Consider the following 15,545-nt stretch of genomic DNA (forward strand, 5'->3'; position numbering starts at 1 on the left):
AAGCAGGCCTGGCCCGGCCCAGCATCCACTCAATTCTCCTGAGATCTTGCCACCCTCATGTCATGACATTGGAGAGAATCTAATCCTCTTTGCTGCACCAGTCTGGCTGCTAGCAGAGCAAAGGAGTGTTTTTGCTTGCCACTCCACATTCCACCCAGGTTGGTGTGAGCACTGGGAGTGTTGAGTTGGCACTCCATGATGCCCTGCTTAGAGTTTAGGATTGCACCTAAAAATGTGTCAGTGTGTTATATTGTAGCATAATCATTATCTAAAATAAAGGCTTTGCTTCCTTGTTGAAAAGAGTCATTTCAGTCAGTAATAAGGAGCCTGTGGGACTTCAGATGTGGGACTCCAGTTCGCACCCTCCTTGATTGTTGACCGTATTGGCTAGGACTGATGGGAGTTAAGAAACCAACAATGTCTGGAGGGCTTCACATTGGGGAAAGCCTGTTTTATCCAAATACCCAGGAGAAGAAAACACCTGGATAAAAAGCGGGGCACAGGTTTCTCATTCCTGGCGATTCCAGAATAATTTATTTCTTGTACAGCGCAATAATGTAAAGATGTAGCTGTTTTGACGATGTTGTGACAGCACTGCTGGCCTATGAAATATTTTTATCCTTTTGACAACACAAAAATTCTGGAATGTAACCTTTAGCTGAAAGCAAATGGATCTGTCTGGAGACGAACACAATTAGAAATAAGAGCAGCAGATAAAATCACAGCAGTCTCAATAGCAGCAAGAAGGACCAAAACCAGTCCAAGGTAATTAAGCTCTCATAAAAGCCTGCTGAAATAGGAGAGTTTTCAAATGGCACCAAAGATTCATCAGAGCTGGTGCCAATTGTATGCCAAGGGGGAGGGCATTTCATAGTTGGGATACCTTTGCAGAATAAGCCCACGGGTTATCAGATGTCTCTTGCATGTGAGACAATGATAAGCTAACTGAGCAAACTTCTAAAATAACAAATAGAAAAGATTTTTCAACCTGATTAAAGGACCCCTCTTGCCCACAAAACCTCCTATATATTTAAGAAATCGGGAGCAGGCTGTGGACATAGAAATTTCCTCCTACAGCTGTCCCAGATTTCTGCAGCCTTTTCCTTATAGTCTCAAGCATTGCTGAAGGACATCATCTGCATTAGCCCTAAATATTAATTTGGCTTGGCAAAATTAGAGGAAACCTCACTGGCATTAACAGTGGTGAGAGAAATGATCTCTTAACTCCCTCTGTGTTAACAAAAATGCAAAAGTATATGATCTATCTATCATTAATATCCATAAGCGATCTGTGTTAAGAAATTTTGTTCAGTCATCTTGTTATGTGTACAAGTGGCAGGGGCAACAAAATGTTGCAACATATTCTTATTTCCTAACACAGGTATTCCTGCTTAGGGTGCCATCCAGGCCCTCCTTCATCAAGCCATTCTGCAACTGCTTGCCACCATTCCATGGCTACTGAGCATGTGCAGACCTCATAGGGTAACGTGAAGGTTCTTGGAGGGAGAGTTGCCCCAGTGGTGTGAGTATTTTTACTTGTTGCCCCTCTGCAAAATTCAGGGTTCCCACTGAGCATGCTGATACTTCTCTACAGGGCTTTTTCTTCAGCCGGAACTCAGTTCTGGCACCTCTCAGGTGGGCGCCATGGCCATTATAAGAGAACAAGGGAGGCATTCATGGGGAGTTCTAGCACCTCTTTTTCTAGAAAAATAGCACTGCTCTCCCATTTTGGTTACAACTTTGTTGGCACTCAGCACATGAGTTCGCTTTTAGAAGGAGTGACATGAATTTCCAAAAGAAAGAAGACATCCAAATGAGGTGCTGCAACAATTCTTTATTTTTTTTTATTTTTTCAAAAAAACCTTTACTTTTTCAAATGCTTTTTAAAAAAGTGAAGCTACTCTTTCAAAAAATGTTCTGTGTATTTCGTTTTGTTTCCATCCACCAGTTCCTCTTTCAAGGTGAAACAAAAAAAACAAAAACAAAAATTCATTCTGTCTGGTTTTGGAGGCAAGAGGCTTTGGAAACCAGCAGCGGCTGCAGGAAGTTCTACGGTGAGCAAATTTGATTTGTTGTGAGCGTGGCAGAGCTCTTTCACATCCCCTCACGCCTCCACTCTGGCTCACTTTCTTGAGGTAACTGAAGTGTTTGTACATGAGCCTCCGCAAGCCGAATTAAGAAGCTGCTGAAACTGTGCCAGAAAAACAGTTTCATCCCGACGGATCAGCTTTCTTTTCCACGATGACTATGAAGTGAAGCTACATTCCAGGCCATGTACGCAGGTAGCTTTGCAATGTGCTCCCTCTTTCTGATGCTGACGCTGGAGAATACGTGGGCACATGGTAAGATATGGCCGTATCTATCTGAATGCCAGTGAAACGTGTGTGAAACCTTTATTTCTAAATGTTTTCAGGTGGCTAGACACAACTGTTAAGTTCAGGCTACAGCTCAAATTGGGTTAAATAGTACAATAACGGGCCTTATTCCCAGCCTTAGAATATTTCACACCAGGCTTCAGCCCCAACAGAGAAGCCACTATTAATCTATATTCGAACACTATGGGGCTGAAGTTTCTCTTCTTCACTGAATAATTACAGCCACTCTTCGTATGTGAATTGGTGTCTTCCATAAGATAATGCGTGCAGTATCAGAGAAGAGCAAGCAGAGTGTTAGCAGGATGGAGACGTTATATAATGAAAACAAGCTGAAATGACTAATCCTGTTCATTCCAGTATAAAAAACAGGAGAATGAGTGGAAATATGACAATATAGTGCAAAGGGCAAATTAATATGGCCGATTGTTGATGAGATTGGAGGCCTAACAATGCTGGAAGGTTGCAGGTACCCACACTATAAAACTACTCAAGAATAAGTTTAGGTTAGAGAGAAAGCTTCTAACTATTAATCAGAGCGTAATATTCTGAAATCCTCTCTCTGCAGCTGTCTGATAAAGTTAAATGCATCAATATTTTATTGCTTTTAATCGGTCTGGAACTCAAGGTAAAGAAGCAAAACAACTAATGTTTTACAGGAAATGCTTTGACTGTGACAACCATTGTACCATGCAGAGGAGAGAGAAATATTTGGAAACATCTCGTAGATATCTTCACCTTACCTCCATATGTTTTTATGGCCACTGTGAGCAGACAAATGGGAGCTTGTCTTTCCTGGAACATTACTTATTTATTTTAAACATTTTATAGAGCACTTTATCTTCAATGAATAATAAAATGTTAGAACATGTGAAATGGCTCTCTATCACCCAAGGCTGTTCAGTGGTGTAGGTGGGTATAGTGTTGGACTAGGATCAGGGAGACCCAGGTTCATATCCCCTCACTGGTGTCGCCCACTGGGTGTCAGTCAGCATGGGTGAGCCAGTCACTATCTCTCAGCCTAATCCTACATGAAAGCCTTATTGCGAAGGAAAAATGGAGACAGGGAAAATCCTGTATGGTGCCTTGAGCAACTTGGAGGAAAGGTAGGACACAAATACAGCAGATAAATAAAGTAATGCCAGGTTGATTAACACCTTCATTTGTATTCAGCAGTGCATATTCAAGTATGAAACTACACGTTAAACCAGCAAATGTGTGTTTCTCAAAGTACCAAAGAGAAATGTGACCTAGTTCTTCAGTTCCCAAGATTTAAAAGAAATATTTTTGCATCATTCTCTCTCTCTCTCTCTCTCTCTCTCTCTCTCTCTCTCCCCGTGTGTCTGTCTGTCTGTCTGTCTGTGTGTGTGTGTGTGTGCACATGCCTGCATGCCTTTCAAATTTGCAAGTGGACTCATACCATATAATCTACATCTGAAGGATTTGGACTGCTGGGTGCTGAAGAGTCTTTGTGAATTTTAGGGAACCAGTGGCACTCACCTTCAGGCAGCAATCAACATCATCATGAATTTTGTGTTTTGGAGGCTAAGTCTGTTGATGGCTCCCAGCCATGATGACTGTGCTCTGCCTTCAAGGTCAGAGACAACAATTCCACCATTTGCTGGAAACCACAGGAGGGGAGAGTGCTTGGGTCTTGATTGTAGATTCTTCTATTCAGATGTGGGGAGGGGAACAAGACTTACTTGAGGATATTGTTGTGGCTTTTAAAACACCTCAACTTCGTAAATCAGATCAAGTTATTGAACCGCACCGTGTCATTCCATTAATGCCTACTTGACCCAGGCAACCAAACAGCACTCTCTTCTACCACTTTTTGTGGCAAACTGGCTGCAGCCTGCTACTTCGTCTTTCCTCCTAAAACCACAGATTTACATAAGCCCCACACAAGTCCTTGTTCTCAAATTTCAGTCACACACCTAGTTCCATTTCCACCTTCTGTAGCTGAAGTTGCCTTGTGGTCACTGGTCAGAAGGTAGTAAGTGAATAAGTTTCCTCATTTTTCCAATCTGAAATTTAGCTCACTGCATTAGTTCATGATATGGTGTGGTTTTTTTAAGTCCCCATATAAATCCATCAGCATTTTAGTGCAAATTTCTCATAATATGCCCACTTTTGCCTAATGTACACATTTTTGCAAAGTAAATTTCTCCAAATAGAACACGTTTCTCTGTGTTATTTTCACTGATGTATACATTCTTATGCACACTTTGCCCTAGTACAGTGCTGGAGGTCCATACTTAACCTGAAACTGTTCTTAACCTGAAGCACCACTTTAGCTAATGGGGCCTCCTGCTGCCGCTGTGCCACTGGAGCACGATTTCTGTTCTCATCCTGAAGCAAAGTTCTTAACCTGAAGCACCTATTTCTGGGTTAGCGGAGTCTGTAACTTGAAGCGTATGTAACCCGAGGTACCACTGTATATGCAATTTTGCTCACATTATTTGACTGGAGAACTGTGCTGCAAAATTTGGAGAAATTTGAATTTTGGATGTTGGCTGTGTTTCAATTTGCACGCTGTGCAAATTAGGTAGGTTCACCTTTAAATGCAAATGGAATCAAATCCCCTCCCCCATGCTTACTGCCCCATTGACCACAGTAAGCATTGAAGAAGGGCTACCATTGGTAAGGGAGCTGAAGCTGCTGGGTTTGAAGGGTTCAGCAAGTGTCCTGGTAAGCTGTGAATTCCTGGGGTTGATGGAAGTTAGCTGCACCAGCCCAAAAGCTTTCAACATGATTTTGAAATGTATACGATAGATATAGATAGATAGATAGATAGATAGAACCCCACCAATCTGGCAGGGTTTCCCCAGCCACTCTGGGCGGCTCCCAACAGAATATTAAAAACACTATAAAACATCAAACATGAAAAACTTCCCTAAAGAGGGCTGCCTTCAGATGTCTTCTAATAGTCAGATAGTTGTTTATTTCCTTGACATCTGATGGGAGGGCTTTCCACAGGACGGGCGTCACTACCGAGAAGGCCCTCTACTGGTTCCCTGTAATGTCACTTCTCGCAATCAAGGAACTGCCAGAAGGCCCTCAGAGCTGGACCTCAGTGTCCAGGCAGAATGATGGGGCTTAGCAAGAAGTTACTGTTTGGTCATCCAGACTTCTGATAACAGACTTCTGATGCCAAGGTCCAGGTTATCTGAAATACCACATTCCCTCATACAAACCTGTCCAGGCTCTGAACTCTTTGTGGGAGGTCTTTCTCTTGGTCCCACCACCCACTTCGACAGGGCCTTCATGGTGTCTGCTCCCAGACTTCGGAACTCCCTCCTTAAAGAAGTTAGATTGGCTGTGTCATTGCTGTCCTTCTGCTGGCAGGTGAAGACTTGTTCCAACAGGCCTTTGGGAACTGACTGTTTTTTTAGGAAAGGGGTGTTGTTGGGATGTGTAGTTACTGTTTATGTTTTTAACAGATCTTTTTATAGCATTTTGATTCTGTTAGTGTTTAATTACATTTTAAATAATTATCTTTTCTTTGTTTTTAAGCTTGTTCTGTTTTATCTTTGTAAGCCGCCATGAGTTTCAGTCTGGGGAAAAGGGATAGAAATAAATATACTAATAACAACAATAATAATAATTTATAAATATCTTGACTGTGATTAAACCAATAACAGATGACTGATGTCAATATTTTATATCATATTAGCTTGCCAATCAGCTCTTCTCATCTAAAGGTATTCCATGGATGGGAAAACCAACAAGACGCCAATGAAATGATATCGCTAAAAATGCAAAAATATCTGAGGTGTGTCAGGCATAATTTCCACCCCACTTTTTTCTTCCAGGGAATGAAAACTGCACTATTTCTGTCCGAAGGGGAACCAACTACACGATAAATGCTGGTGTTTCATTCAGTATAAAGTGCCCAGTAATGGATTGCCAAGAGAATCTTACGATAAATTGGTACAGGAACAGTGAAATTCTGCCCCAAAGACAAAGACACAATATTCTTTGGAACGGCCATGATTTTGTTTTGCAATTTTTGCCTATTTCTAAGAATGACAGTGGACGCTATCAGTGTAAAGCTACTATTGGGGAAAGCATACTCCCAGGTCATGAAATACAAGTCATTGTACAAGGTAAGCATCATAAGCAATTCCGAGAATGAGGGCCTTTTTCCAATTCATTGTTTGTAGCAACAGGCCTATGGGCAATTCAGTCAGCCTCCTGGTCAGTTGCCTGGTGCTTATAGCCCTGCAGTCATTTGTTTATGTTCTTGCTCTACTCAAGAAACACACATCAACACAGTCAAGGTTTCAACTGTACATTGATTTTATTTCCTCTTCTCTAAGCACCTCTGGCATGCTGCAGGCTAACCCTTTCCTCTTATCTCTGTGCAGCACTCTTTAGTACAGTATATAAAGCCAACTGTCAAAAGGCCCATCAAAGTCCCAGCCATGTTGCACGCGCTGCCTCTCTTACAATGCTGGATCTACAAATTTTGCAATAGGCGACAGTGGTCTGCACTGCTGCCCCGCTTCGCCATCTCAGCATGTTTAGCCCAGTGGCAACAGCTGAGAATGATGAAGAGAGTGATTTGAAATTGGAGATTGAAAGGATCAGTAGCAGGTGAGCTCTCCAAGGCATAAGGGAGGCTTGGAAATCCAGCTGAGCTTCAAAGGAGATGGGGGCGGGTACTTGAAAATTGAGCCTTTCAACATGGAGCAGGTTTCCTGAGCCTCCGTGAATCCATATGGTTCAGGTGAAGCCTGAATGGAGGGTATGGGAGGCTTAGAAAGGCCACCCCACACTGATACTTTGAATTTCTCTTCCCCTTTGGAGCAAGGCAAAGTTGAATAGGGGCACACACACAGGGACATGCTCATGAGAAAGCCTGTAATTTGCCACCACTCCAAAACTGCCACAAGGGCATGTGCCCCCTTCTGAACAAACACCCCCAATCCAGCACTGCTCTCTTGGTCATAGAATCATAGAACAGTAGAGCTGGAACGGACAACAAGCTGAACTCTTTTGATGACACTGTTAGCCCGGAGAAGTACTGAAGTGTGTGACTGCTATTAGAAAAGGGGCTTGTTTCCAACTGAGTTATACTCGGAGTAAACCCACTGAAATGAATAGACCTAAGTTTGTCATGTGCATTAAACTGTTTCTAATGATGTGTATTAAATTGTTGCAACCTGCCCTGGGACTTAGTTTTGAAGGGCGCACCATCATCACCTGAAGGACTGCCTCTCCCCATATGAAGCGATTCAGACCCTGTGATCATCATCTGAGGCCCTTCTTCATGTACCTCCTACGCGAGAGGTCCAGAGGGTGGCAACACAAGAACGTGCCCTTTCTGTGGTGGCTCCTCGTTTGTGGAATGCTCTCCCCAAGAAGGCTTACCTGGTGCCTTCATTACATATCTTTAGGCGCCAGGATAAACGTTTCTCTATAAAGCAGGCCTTTGGCTGGTTAACATTCTATGTCCTTTAAAACGTGTTTGGGAGAGGGGGGGGGGTATTGCTTTGCTTTTGTTTTAGTATGTATTTTGTGTTTTTCTTTTTATGTTGTGAACCACCCTGTGGTCTTCAGATGAAGGGAATTATACAAATTTAATAAATAATAGTAGTATACATAAATGCTTTGCTTGTAAGCTGTCTTGAAGGCCGTGCATGGAGAAAGGTATATTCGGTGCTTTTTTTCTTTAAAAATGTTTAGGGGTATGCACCCCCCTGCATCCCCCCAGAAAAAAGCACTAGGTATATCTCCCAGAATTCTTTTTTGGGGGAAGTCCTGTTTGTTTAAAGTGGTATCATAGTGATTTAAATATATGGTGTGAACGTTGGCTAAGATTTGCTCATTTGTTCCTTGCCTTGCAGTATTTCAGTTTCCCAAATCTTGATGGGGTTCATTGCAGAAAACAGTTAAACCCAAGTGCTGCAGTTACAAAATGTTCATCACACATCAAAGACATCACGGCTCCCTTATTTGCAAACAATGTGTAGAGTGGTAGCCTTATCAGTCATCTGCCAAAAAATAGGCTGTCTAGTAGTGTAAAGAAATGAAACCTGTACAGACTGCCAAACAGCCCATGTTGTAACACCTAAATGACTCAAATTGGTATTTGGACTTTCTGTGTATGTAAATTCAACAAGAGGGTCACATTGCCCAGAACTTACATTTGAGCTTAAGAAACGGCCTGTATAAAATTGAAATGCTGAAACCTTTACAAAATAAAAATCCCACAGGAGGCTGAAATACGAAACAAGCACACCTAAGGCTGTGCAACTCTTACTATAGCGCATGGGTAGGCGTACTAAGGCCCGGGGGGCCAGATCCACCCCAATCGCCTTCTAAATCCGGCCCACAGACGGTCCAGGAATCAGTGTGTTTTTACATGAGTAGAATGTGTCCTTTTATTTAAAATGCATCTCTGGGTTATTTGTGGGGCATAGGAGTTCATTTTTTTTTCTTCCCTCAAAATATAGTCTGGCCCCCCCACAAGGTCTGAGGGACAGTGGACCAGCTCCCTGCTGAAAAGGTTTGCTGACCCCTGCTATAGCTGATCTCAAATTGACTTACCTTAGTTTCACTTCTCTAAGGGTTGAGTTAAATGTGACTTTTGACGCACATAGTTGGGATACTGTACTTCTCTCTTTTAAAAAACACATAAAACCTAAAAATAGTCGTAAGTCCCATCCCAAAAACATCTGCATCAAAACTGAAGAAAGGGGAAGTTTATCCAACTTCTCCCCCATGATGTTTCCCTACTGAAAATTATCTCTCTCCCAAACTGTTAATTCACCCCAATGTTGCTAGCTGATGCAAAGAGCAATTTCAGGGAGGCAATGGACGGATGGCACAGGTAATGCCATTGTGTGGCACATGAGGAGAGGTCAGTACTCTCCTACCCTGCCACTTTTCCAGCCAGAATTAACACCTGCTCCCTCACCCCACCCTTATGACTGCTATTAGTTTGTTTTATGCAAGAAAGAAAAAAGAGAATCTCAAGCAAAGGATTCACAGATAAGTTTAATATCAGGTTTACTTTGAGGCTGAGTTTCAAGTCTCTACTTGTACTCTATAAAACTGCTTCCCTCCATGCACCCAATCATAGAACACTTGGACAGGTATGTGTGTGTGGGGGTGTCACATGATCCTCCTCCCAAGTATTGAAAGTGAATGGGGGCTGAGTGGGCTAGCCCACCCCCTGCTGCTGTTGTGCCCAGTGGAAATGAGCCAGTGTGGTGTAGTGGTTAAGAGCAGTGGACTTGTAATCTGGTGAACTGGGTCCGCATCTCTGCTCCTCCACATGCAGCTGCTGGGTGACCTTGGGCTAGTCACACTTCTCTGAAGTCTCTCAGCCCCACTCACCTCACAGAGTGTTTGTTGTGGGGGAGGAAGGGAAAGGAGATTGTTAGCCGATAAAGCGGGATATCAAATCTAAACTCTTCTTCTACTTCCTGTCATCCATCCTTTTGAAGTGTGTCTCTGAGTAAGAGAGAACCCTGACTAGGTCATGGCTCCCCTCCTCATGGAGTTCTATGCATGTACTGTATATTGGTCTGCTTGTAGAGGCTCTTCTGACATGCTCCAAACACAGAGATGGAGTGTCAGCGGCTGCCCAGCATACAGTTCCATGACACACCCATCCTTTCAACTGGGGCTCAGGGCACTAGGGCTCTAATAGCAGGTTGAAGGAGCTATTTTGGTAATGAAAACAGTATGGGGGGAAAGCTAAAAATGTTTTCCCCTCCAGGGATCCTCCTCCTTGCTGAGTTCAACAATAGAAACACTGAGACTGAGGAGTAAGTTGACGAGCTGTGCCACCCTGGAGTGAATGTTAGTAAGAAGGCAGGCAGGCATGAACTGGAGGAGAGCAAACTCAGATTATTGGGGCAGTGCCTCATTTGCCCTTATTTGACTCATTTCAGCATCCTCTGCCCTCCTCTACAAAAACACTGGGAATTCTGGATCCTTCATTATAGCCTCTCTGGCTTTCTAGATTGCATTAAGAACATTTAGAGATCATAATGTACTGTCAGTGACCCTTGTGAAACCATTCTGGATCAACAGATTACTTCTGTTAGGAAGCATGCTATTTTTATTTTTATTTTTATTGACTTTTGAATGCTCTTTCTCTTTCTGAGAATGCTTACTTTTAAACAGTTTTTAACTTCTCTTACCATATTAGTTATTTCACCCCTGTTAAGTTAACTGATGGTGAATTCTGCTTTGGTAGGAGGCTGACGGGAGATTTTAACTGCTCAGTTCATTGTATTTGCTTAATGATTAATAATTGCATTGCTGTATTGAAATATAACATTATGTTGCTTTGGCATTAGGACAATAGCAAATGTAAATGATAATTATAGCAACAACAACAATAATAATAACAGATCACAATAAAATAACAGAATCTGAAAATGCTACTGCAGAAGATAATGAAGCAGTTGGAAAGGACATGAAGCTGATTATTTATTTCCTGTCATTCCTGGGACCGCTGTGCCTCTTCATTTTGAGCTGCTTGGGCCTGCTGTGCTGCATAAGGAAGCATAAAGGTGAATTCTCTAAATATCTCTCTAGTTTCCCCCTCTTTTCCCTGGGCAGAGATATTCAGCTGTCTCACTTCTGCTACTCAAATATCTTTTCAGTTCTCATATTACCAGGGCTGAACCTACCCACAGGCAGAGTGAGGCAGTTGAGTTTGAGTGTTACAGAACTGCAGCAAATGGCTACTTCTAAATTTATTATGATTATATTTTATTCTTGGGGCGAGGTGTTTGGGGGGGGGGGTTCTGCCTTATGGGTCAAAATAAGTTGACCAATCTTGGGAACCACGATGTGCCTTGACCGGGGTGGGGGGGAGTGGTGCCACCCCCCATTTCTGTTCTACCTCAGGATTAAAATAAAAGTGTCTTAGGACCGCTTCCATGACTATCTTCCAAAACTCATAGTCTTGGATAAAAGCTACTTACTGTATTTTAAATATTTATTGCCTGACTTTCATTATAACAGCATAGCAGTTTTGACCTATCCATTTCCTTGATCCCCTTTTTATGAGACAGGGCATTTTCACAAGCTGCGTTCTTGTTTTTGTACAATGAATGTGACGAACTATCCAGATGTTGTTCCATCAATAGCTGGTGTTTTTCTTTTCCTTTCCAGTGAACAGCAATAAGGGCCCATCAATCTCGCAAAGTGAAATGAATGTGGTAGGTTTCTTCACTGATCAGCCTGGTATTGAATTTCCAAGTATGGCACTTAAATGCCCATAAGCCCCTTTCAGGCATTCTGTCCCTGTGTACAGTAATCACATGAGCAGAGGCCATGGAGAAGTGTGTGCTAGCTTTCCCCTATCTCCCTAATCATCACCCACCTCCCTCCATGAGTTGCAGGGTGACTGTGTCAAGCCTCCTGGACCCATGGAAAATCTTGGTTCTAAAATGCACAGAGAGCCCCACAAGTACAGGAGGCTCCCTGATTCACATGGACACCACCACGAGGTGAGAATAATGACAAGGGGTGAAGCTAGGGTGTTCATCCCTACAATCCCCATGAGTCAAACCATTGGTCCACTGAGCTCAGTATTGTCTGCACTGAGTGGCAACAGCTCTCCAGGATTTTGGGCAGGATTCTTCCCAAGTCCTACCTGGAGATGTCAAGAATTGAAGCTGGAATCTTCTATGGGCAAAGCAGATGTTCTACCATGGAGCTACAGCTTGAATTCCTGGAGAGGGCTAATGTGTTATGTTCCAACCCCTTCAAGATACATATAAAAACCTTCACCTCATGGACTTTGCCACTTAAAGGAAGCAATTTTCATTAATGAACACAGGAAGAAAGCTCAGCCTTCAACTGAAGTGGTGTTTAGTTGTGTTTTAAATCCTAACCATCAGTGACATTGCACCTTACTGAACTACATGGACAAATTCTGCCTCCCAAGTTGCCAACAACCTTAACCAGATAGCGTGAAACAACAGAGGGAAGAAGGGAGATAGAAATATGGGCAAATGTTCTTAGTTTTGTGCAAAGCTGGTTTTTTGCTCCAAAGTTCAGCTTTTTCTAGACTTAGAAGAGGTCCAAATGAGGCATTCATGACTTTAGTCTTTGCATGGCTGATCTTTCTTTTGGGAGCACAGACTCCCAATTCGAGTTTTCCTGCCATTGCATTGGGAACGGGACTATGTTTGGGACAAAGGACTAACACTCCTCTTCTACATGCAATCTCAATCTAGTTCACCCTGATCACTACCACACTATTTTTTAAAAAATCAACCATTTGATTTTTTAGCAAGTACTGAAGACAGGAATAGTGCCACATCTCATTTGTGTCTAACGTCACATCAAAACAATACATAATCTGATGAGTGTTAACTGCACTTCTTTTAATCCAGGTGCCTTGGATGTTCTCCTGGGTATTAAAATGTAAAAAGGCTTCTCCAACCTGCTACCCTGCTAATGTTGTTGGACTCCAACTCCCATCAGCCCCAGCAGACATGGCCAATGCTCAGGGATGATGGGAGTTGCAGCCCAACAAGGTCTAGAGGGTCAGGGATGGGGGAAACCTGTGGTTTTAATGAAGGCTTGAAAAGCGACATCTTCCCTGATGTTTGAGCTGTCCATGTCTGACATGGTTGTTGTCTTTGCTAGCTAAATATGTGATTAAGATACTGCACTCTTTCATGAATCTATTGTACTCTTGTCTCCCCCACAGCTTAATAGCAATGCAGATGCCCAGTGCAGCAATGTCTCCCATACGATATCTGCACTTCATCAAGCTGCTGAGCCTTATGTGCTGCAATTTCCAGATGATGATCCCATCTACGGCAATCAATGCAATTGCTGGAATGACACCAGGGCACCACCCAAGCCTACTTCTGATGAATGTGTCTCCAATACCCAGCAACTCTTACCTCAAAAGAAGGAAGCCCTTATTTATGCAACACTGAGCTATGGGGAACCAGTTCAGAGACATGAGCATTCTGCTGAGACGGAATTTACAGAATATGCTGCCATTGGAATGAATCACTAAATGTGGACAACCGCTCATTGTTTAGCATCATATAGCTTCTTCCACTGTGACTCTGCAAGCTTTCTCACCAGCTTCACTCTGATAATTGCTTAGTGCATCGGTATCGCACCATCTATTTCCACTAGGAGCATGTGTTCATTCATTGATGCTATTTATTATTTTGGGGTTGTTAAAATGACTCTCATGCTGATGTTATCTATTCTGTTTTCATAAGCTGCTCTGCAAGTCCTAGTTTCCAGAAACCTTGATCTAATCAAACCACATTACAGTTGGTTGCATAAGCAGCCTAGCTGTTTATTACTAAATCCCTTCAGCAAAGAGAGACAAATCCTGTAAGCAAATCCCCATCACTACCTAGCTTTCCATAGAATTGGATGGTGAAAGCTTAGGAATACTACAACAAAAAGAAAAGAAAAAATATTCTGAGAAACTGTCAACTTTTGTTTGCACTTCCAGTTTACTAAAAGACTGCAGGAGATAAGGGGCCCATCCAGACATGCATTTCCCCCGCTGCTTTCCGCCACTAAAACCCAATCTTTACCACTGAATCGAAGCAATAAGGTTTTCTCTGGATTGATGTTTGTTCTGAATTAGGGCTAAAGAGCAGTTTTTTCCAGGGGAAAGTGGCAGAACAAAGACAAAACTGCTTGGACTCATGCCAGGAGAAGCTTTCTAGGCACGGGGCAGGCAGAAGTGTGGACATGCCCTCTCAAAGCACTTCAAAATAGTTGCTATTTTCAGGTGGGATTCAACCACATGCCAACAAATTCAGGTCACGCAGTTAAAATGATTTGGAACTTCTGCATAACAAGCTCCCTTTTCCCAAAGACTGGACTTTTTGCAATAAGGGAAGTGACAGGGAAATTCATTGGAAAGTGTCCACAACATCATCAAACTTTCTTGCAAATGAGAATAAATGCTCATTCAATAGCCAGTGTCATCTAATCTCCCTGCCAACAAGTTGGGACGAATGCCCAATAATCTGGTCATCTGGAAGTGTGCTCAGTGAGTAGAATGAATGTATACGTTTTCTATTGACTGAAAGCCAAATTAGCAGAACTTTAATCATGTATTTCATTGATCTCATCCTCAACTAGAAATATCCCAAGTCAGAATATTAAGCAAAAGAATTTTGAGGCTAAATGAACCAATTACTGTATAGATTATAGTAATTATCTCCACTAGGAATGAACTGGAAAAGAACTAGATGTGTACAATAAATTATGGTTGATAGATAAATGATTGCTGCTCACTGTTGCTGCAGATGCTGAAATGGCTGCCAGCATAGTCCACAATGCAGGATGCAGGTGGCGCTGTGGGTTAAACCACAGAGCCTAGGACTTGCTGATCAGGAGGTTGGTGGTTCGAATCCCTGCGACGGGGTGAGCTCCCGTTGTTCAGTCCACAGCTCCTGCCCACCTAGCAGTTTGAAAGCACGTCAAAGTGCAAGTAGATAGGAAAGTCGGCTTCCAGGTGGAAAAATCAAAACTAGAAACTGAATTGTTAGAACCTAGTACCAAGAACTTGTCAAAAATGTATAACTTGCTGTTGAAATGGAATACACAAGATGAAATGGTTAAATCTGCAATGATTAAATGGGCGCAGGATATTGGTCATGACATAATGTTTGCTGACTGGGAAAAGTTATGGACCACCGGGATGAAATTTACGGCATGTAGTGCCTTGAGAGAAAATATTATGAAAATGATTTATAGGTGGTACATAACCCCAGTCAAGCTTGCGAAAATCTATCATTCGCCTGAGAACAAATGTTGGAAGTGTAAAGAAAGGGAGGGAACATTCTTTCACCTTTGGGGTGGACGTGCCCAAGGATTAAGGCTTTCTGGGAACTGATCTATAATGAACTGAAAAAAGTACTTAGGTACACTTTCCCTAAGAAACCAGAGGCCTTTCTCCTGGGCATAGTCGGCCAATTGGTTGTAAAGAAGGATAGAACCTTTTTTATGTATGCTACAACAGCAGCAAGAATTCTTATAGCAAAGTACTGGAAGACACAAGATTTACCCACCGTGGAAGAGTGGCAGATGAAAGTGATGGACTACATGGGCTTGGCAGAGATGACGAGCAGAATTCGAGACCAGGGAAGAGCAACGGCGGAAGAAGATTGGAAAAAATTTAAAGACTATTTAAAGAAATATTCAAAA

At 42.5% G+C, this 15,545-nt stretch overlaps 1 protein-coding gene across 3 annotated transcripts; it reads left to right on the forward strand.

Moving 5' to 3' along the window:
* The first annotated feature begins 2,045 nt into the window (after positions 1–2,045).
* On the forward strand, positions 2,046–14,712 carry LOC310842850 (uncharacterized protein). Of its 3 annotated transcripts, none has more exons than XM_083735020.1 (5): positions 2,046–2,342; positions 6,188–6,481; positions 10,745–10,906; positions 11,514–11,560; positions 13,063–14,712. In XM_083735020.1, exons 1-5 carry the CDS (start codon positions 2,273–2,275, stop codon positions 13,378–13,380), a joined length of 891 nt encoding a protein of 296 aa, XP_083591146.1. In that variant the 5' UTR covers positions 2,046–2,272; the 3' UTR covers positions 13,381–14,712. The 3 variants fall into 3 exon arrangements, with proteins under 3 accessions (XP_083591146.1, XP_083591147.1, XP_083591148.1); XM_083735021.1 differs by having other exon boundaries at positions 10,763–10,906; XM_083735022.1 differs by having other exon boundaries at positions 10,784–10,906.
* Positions 14,713–15,545: the final 833 nt, after the last annotated feature.

Source organism: Podarcis gaigeae, assembly GCF_964106915.1.
Source record: "Podarcis gaigeae genome assembly, chromosome: 4".
Lineage (NCBI taxonomy): Eukaryota > Metazoa > Chordata > Lepidosauria > Squamata > Lacertidae > Podarcis > Podarcis gaigeae.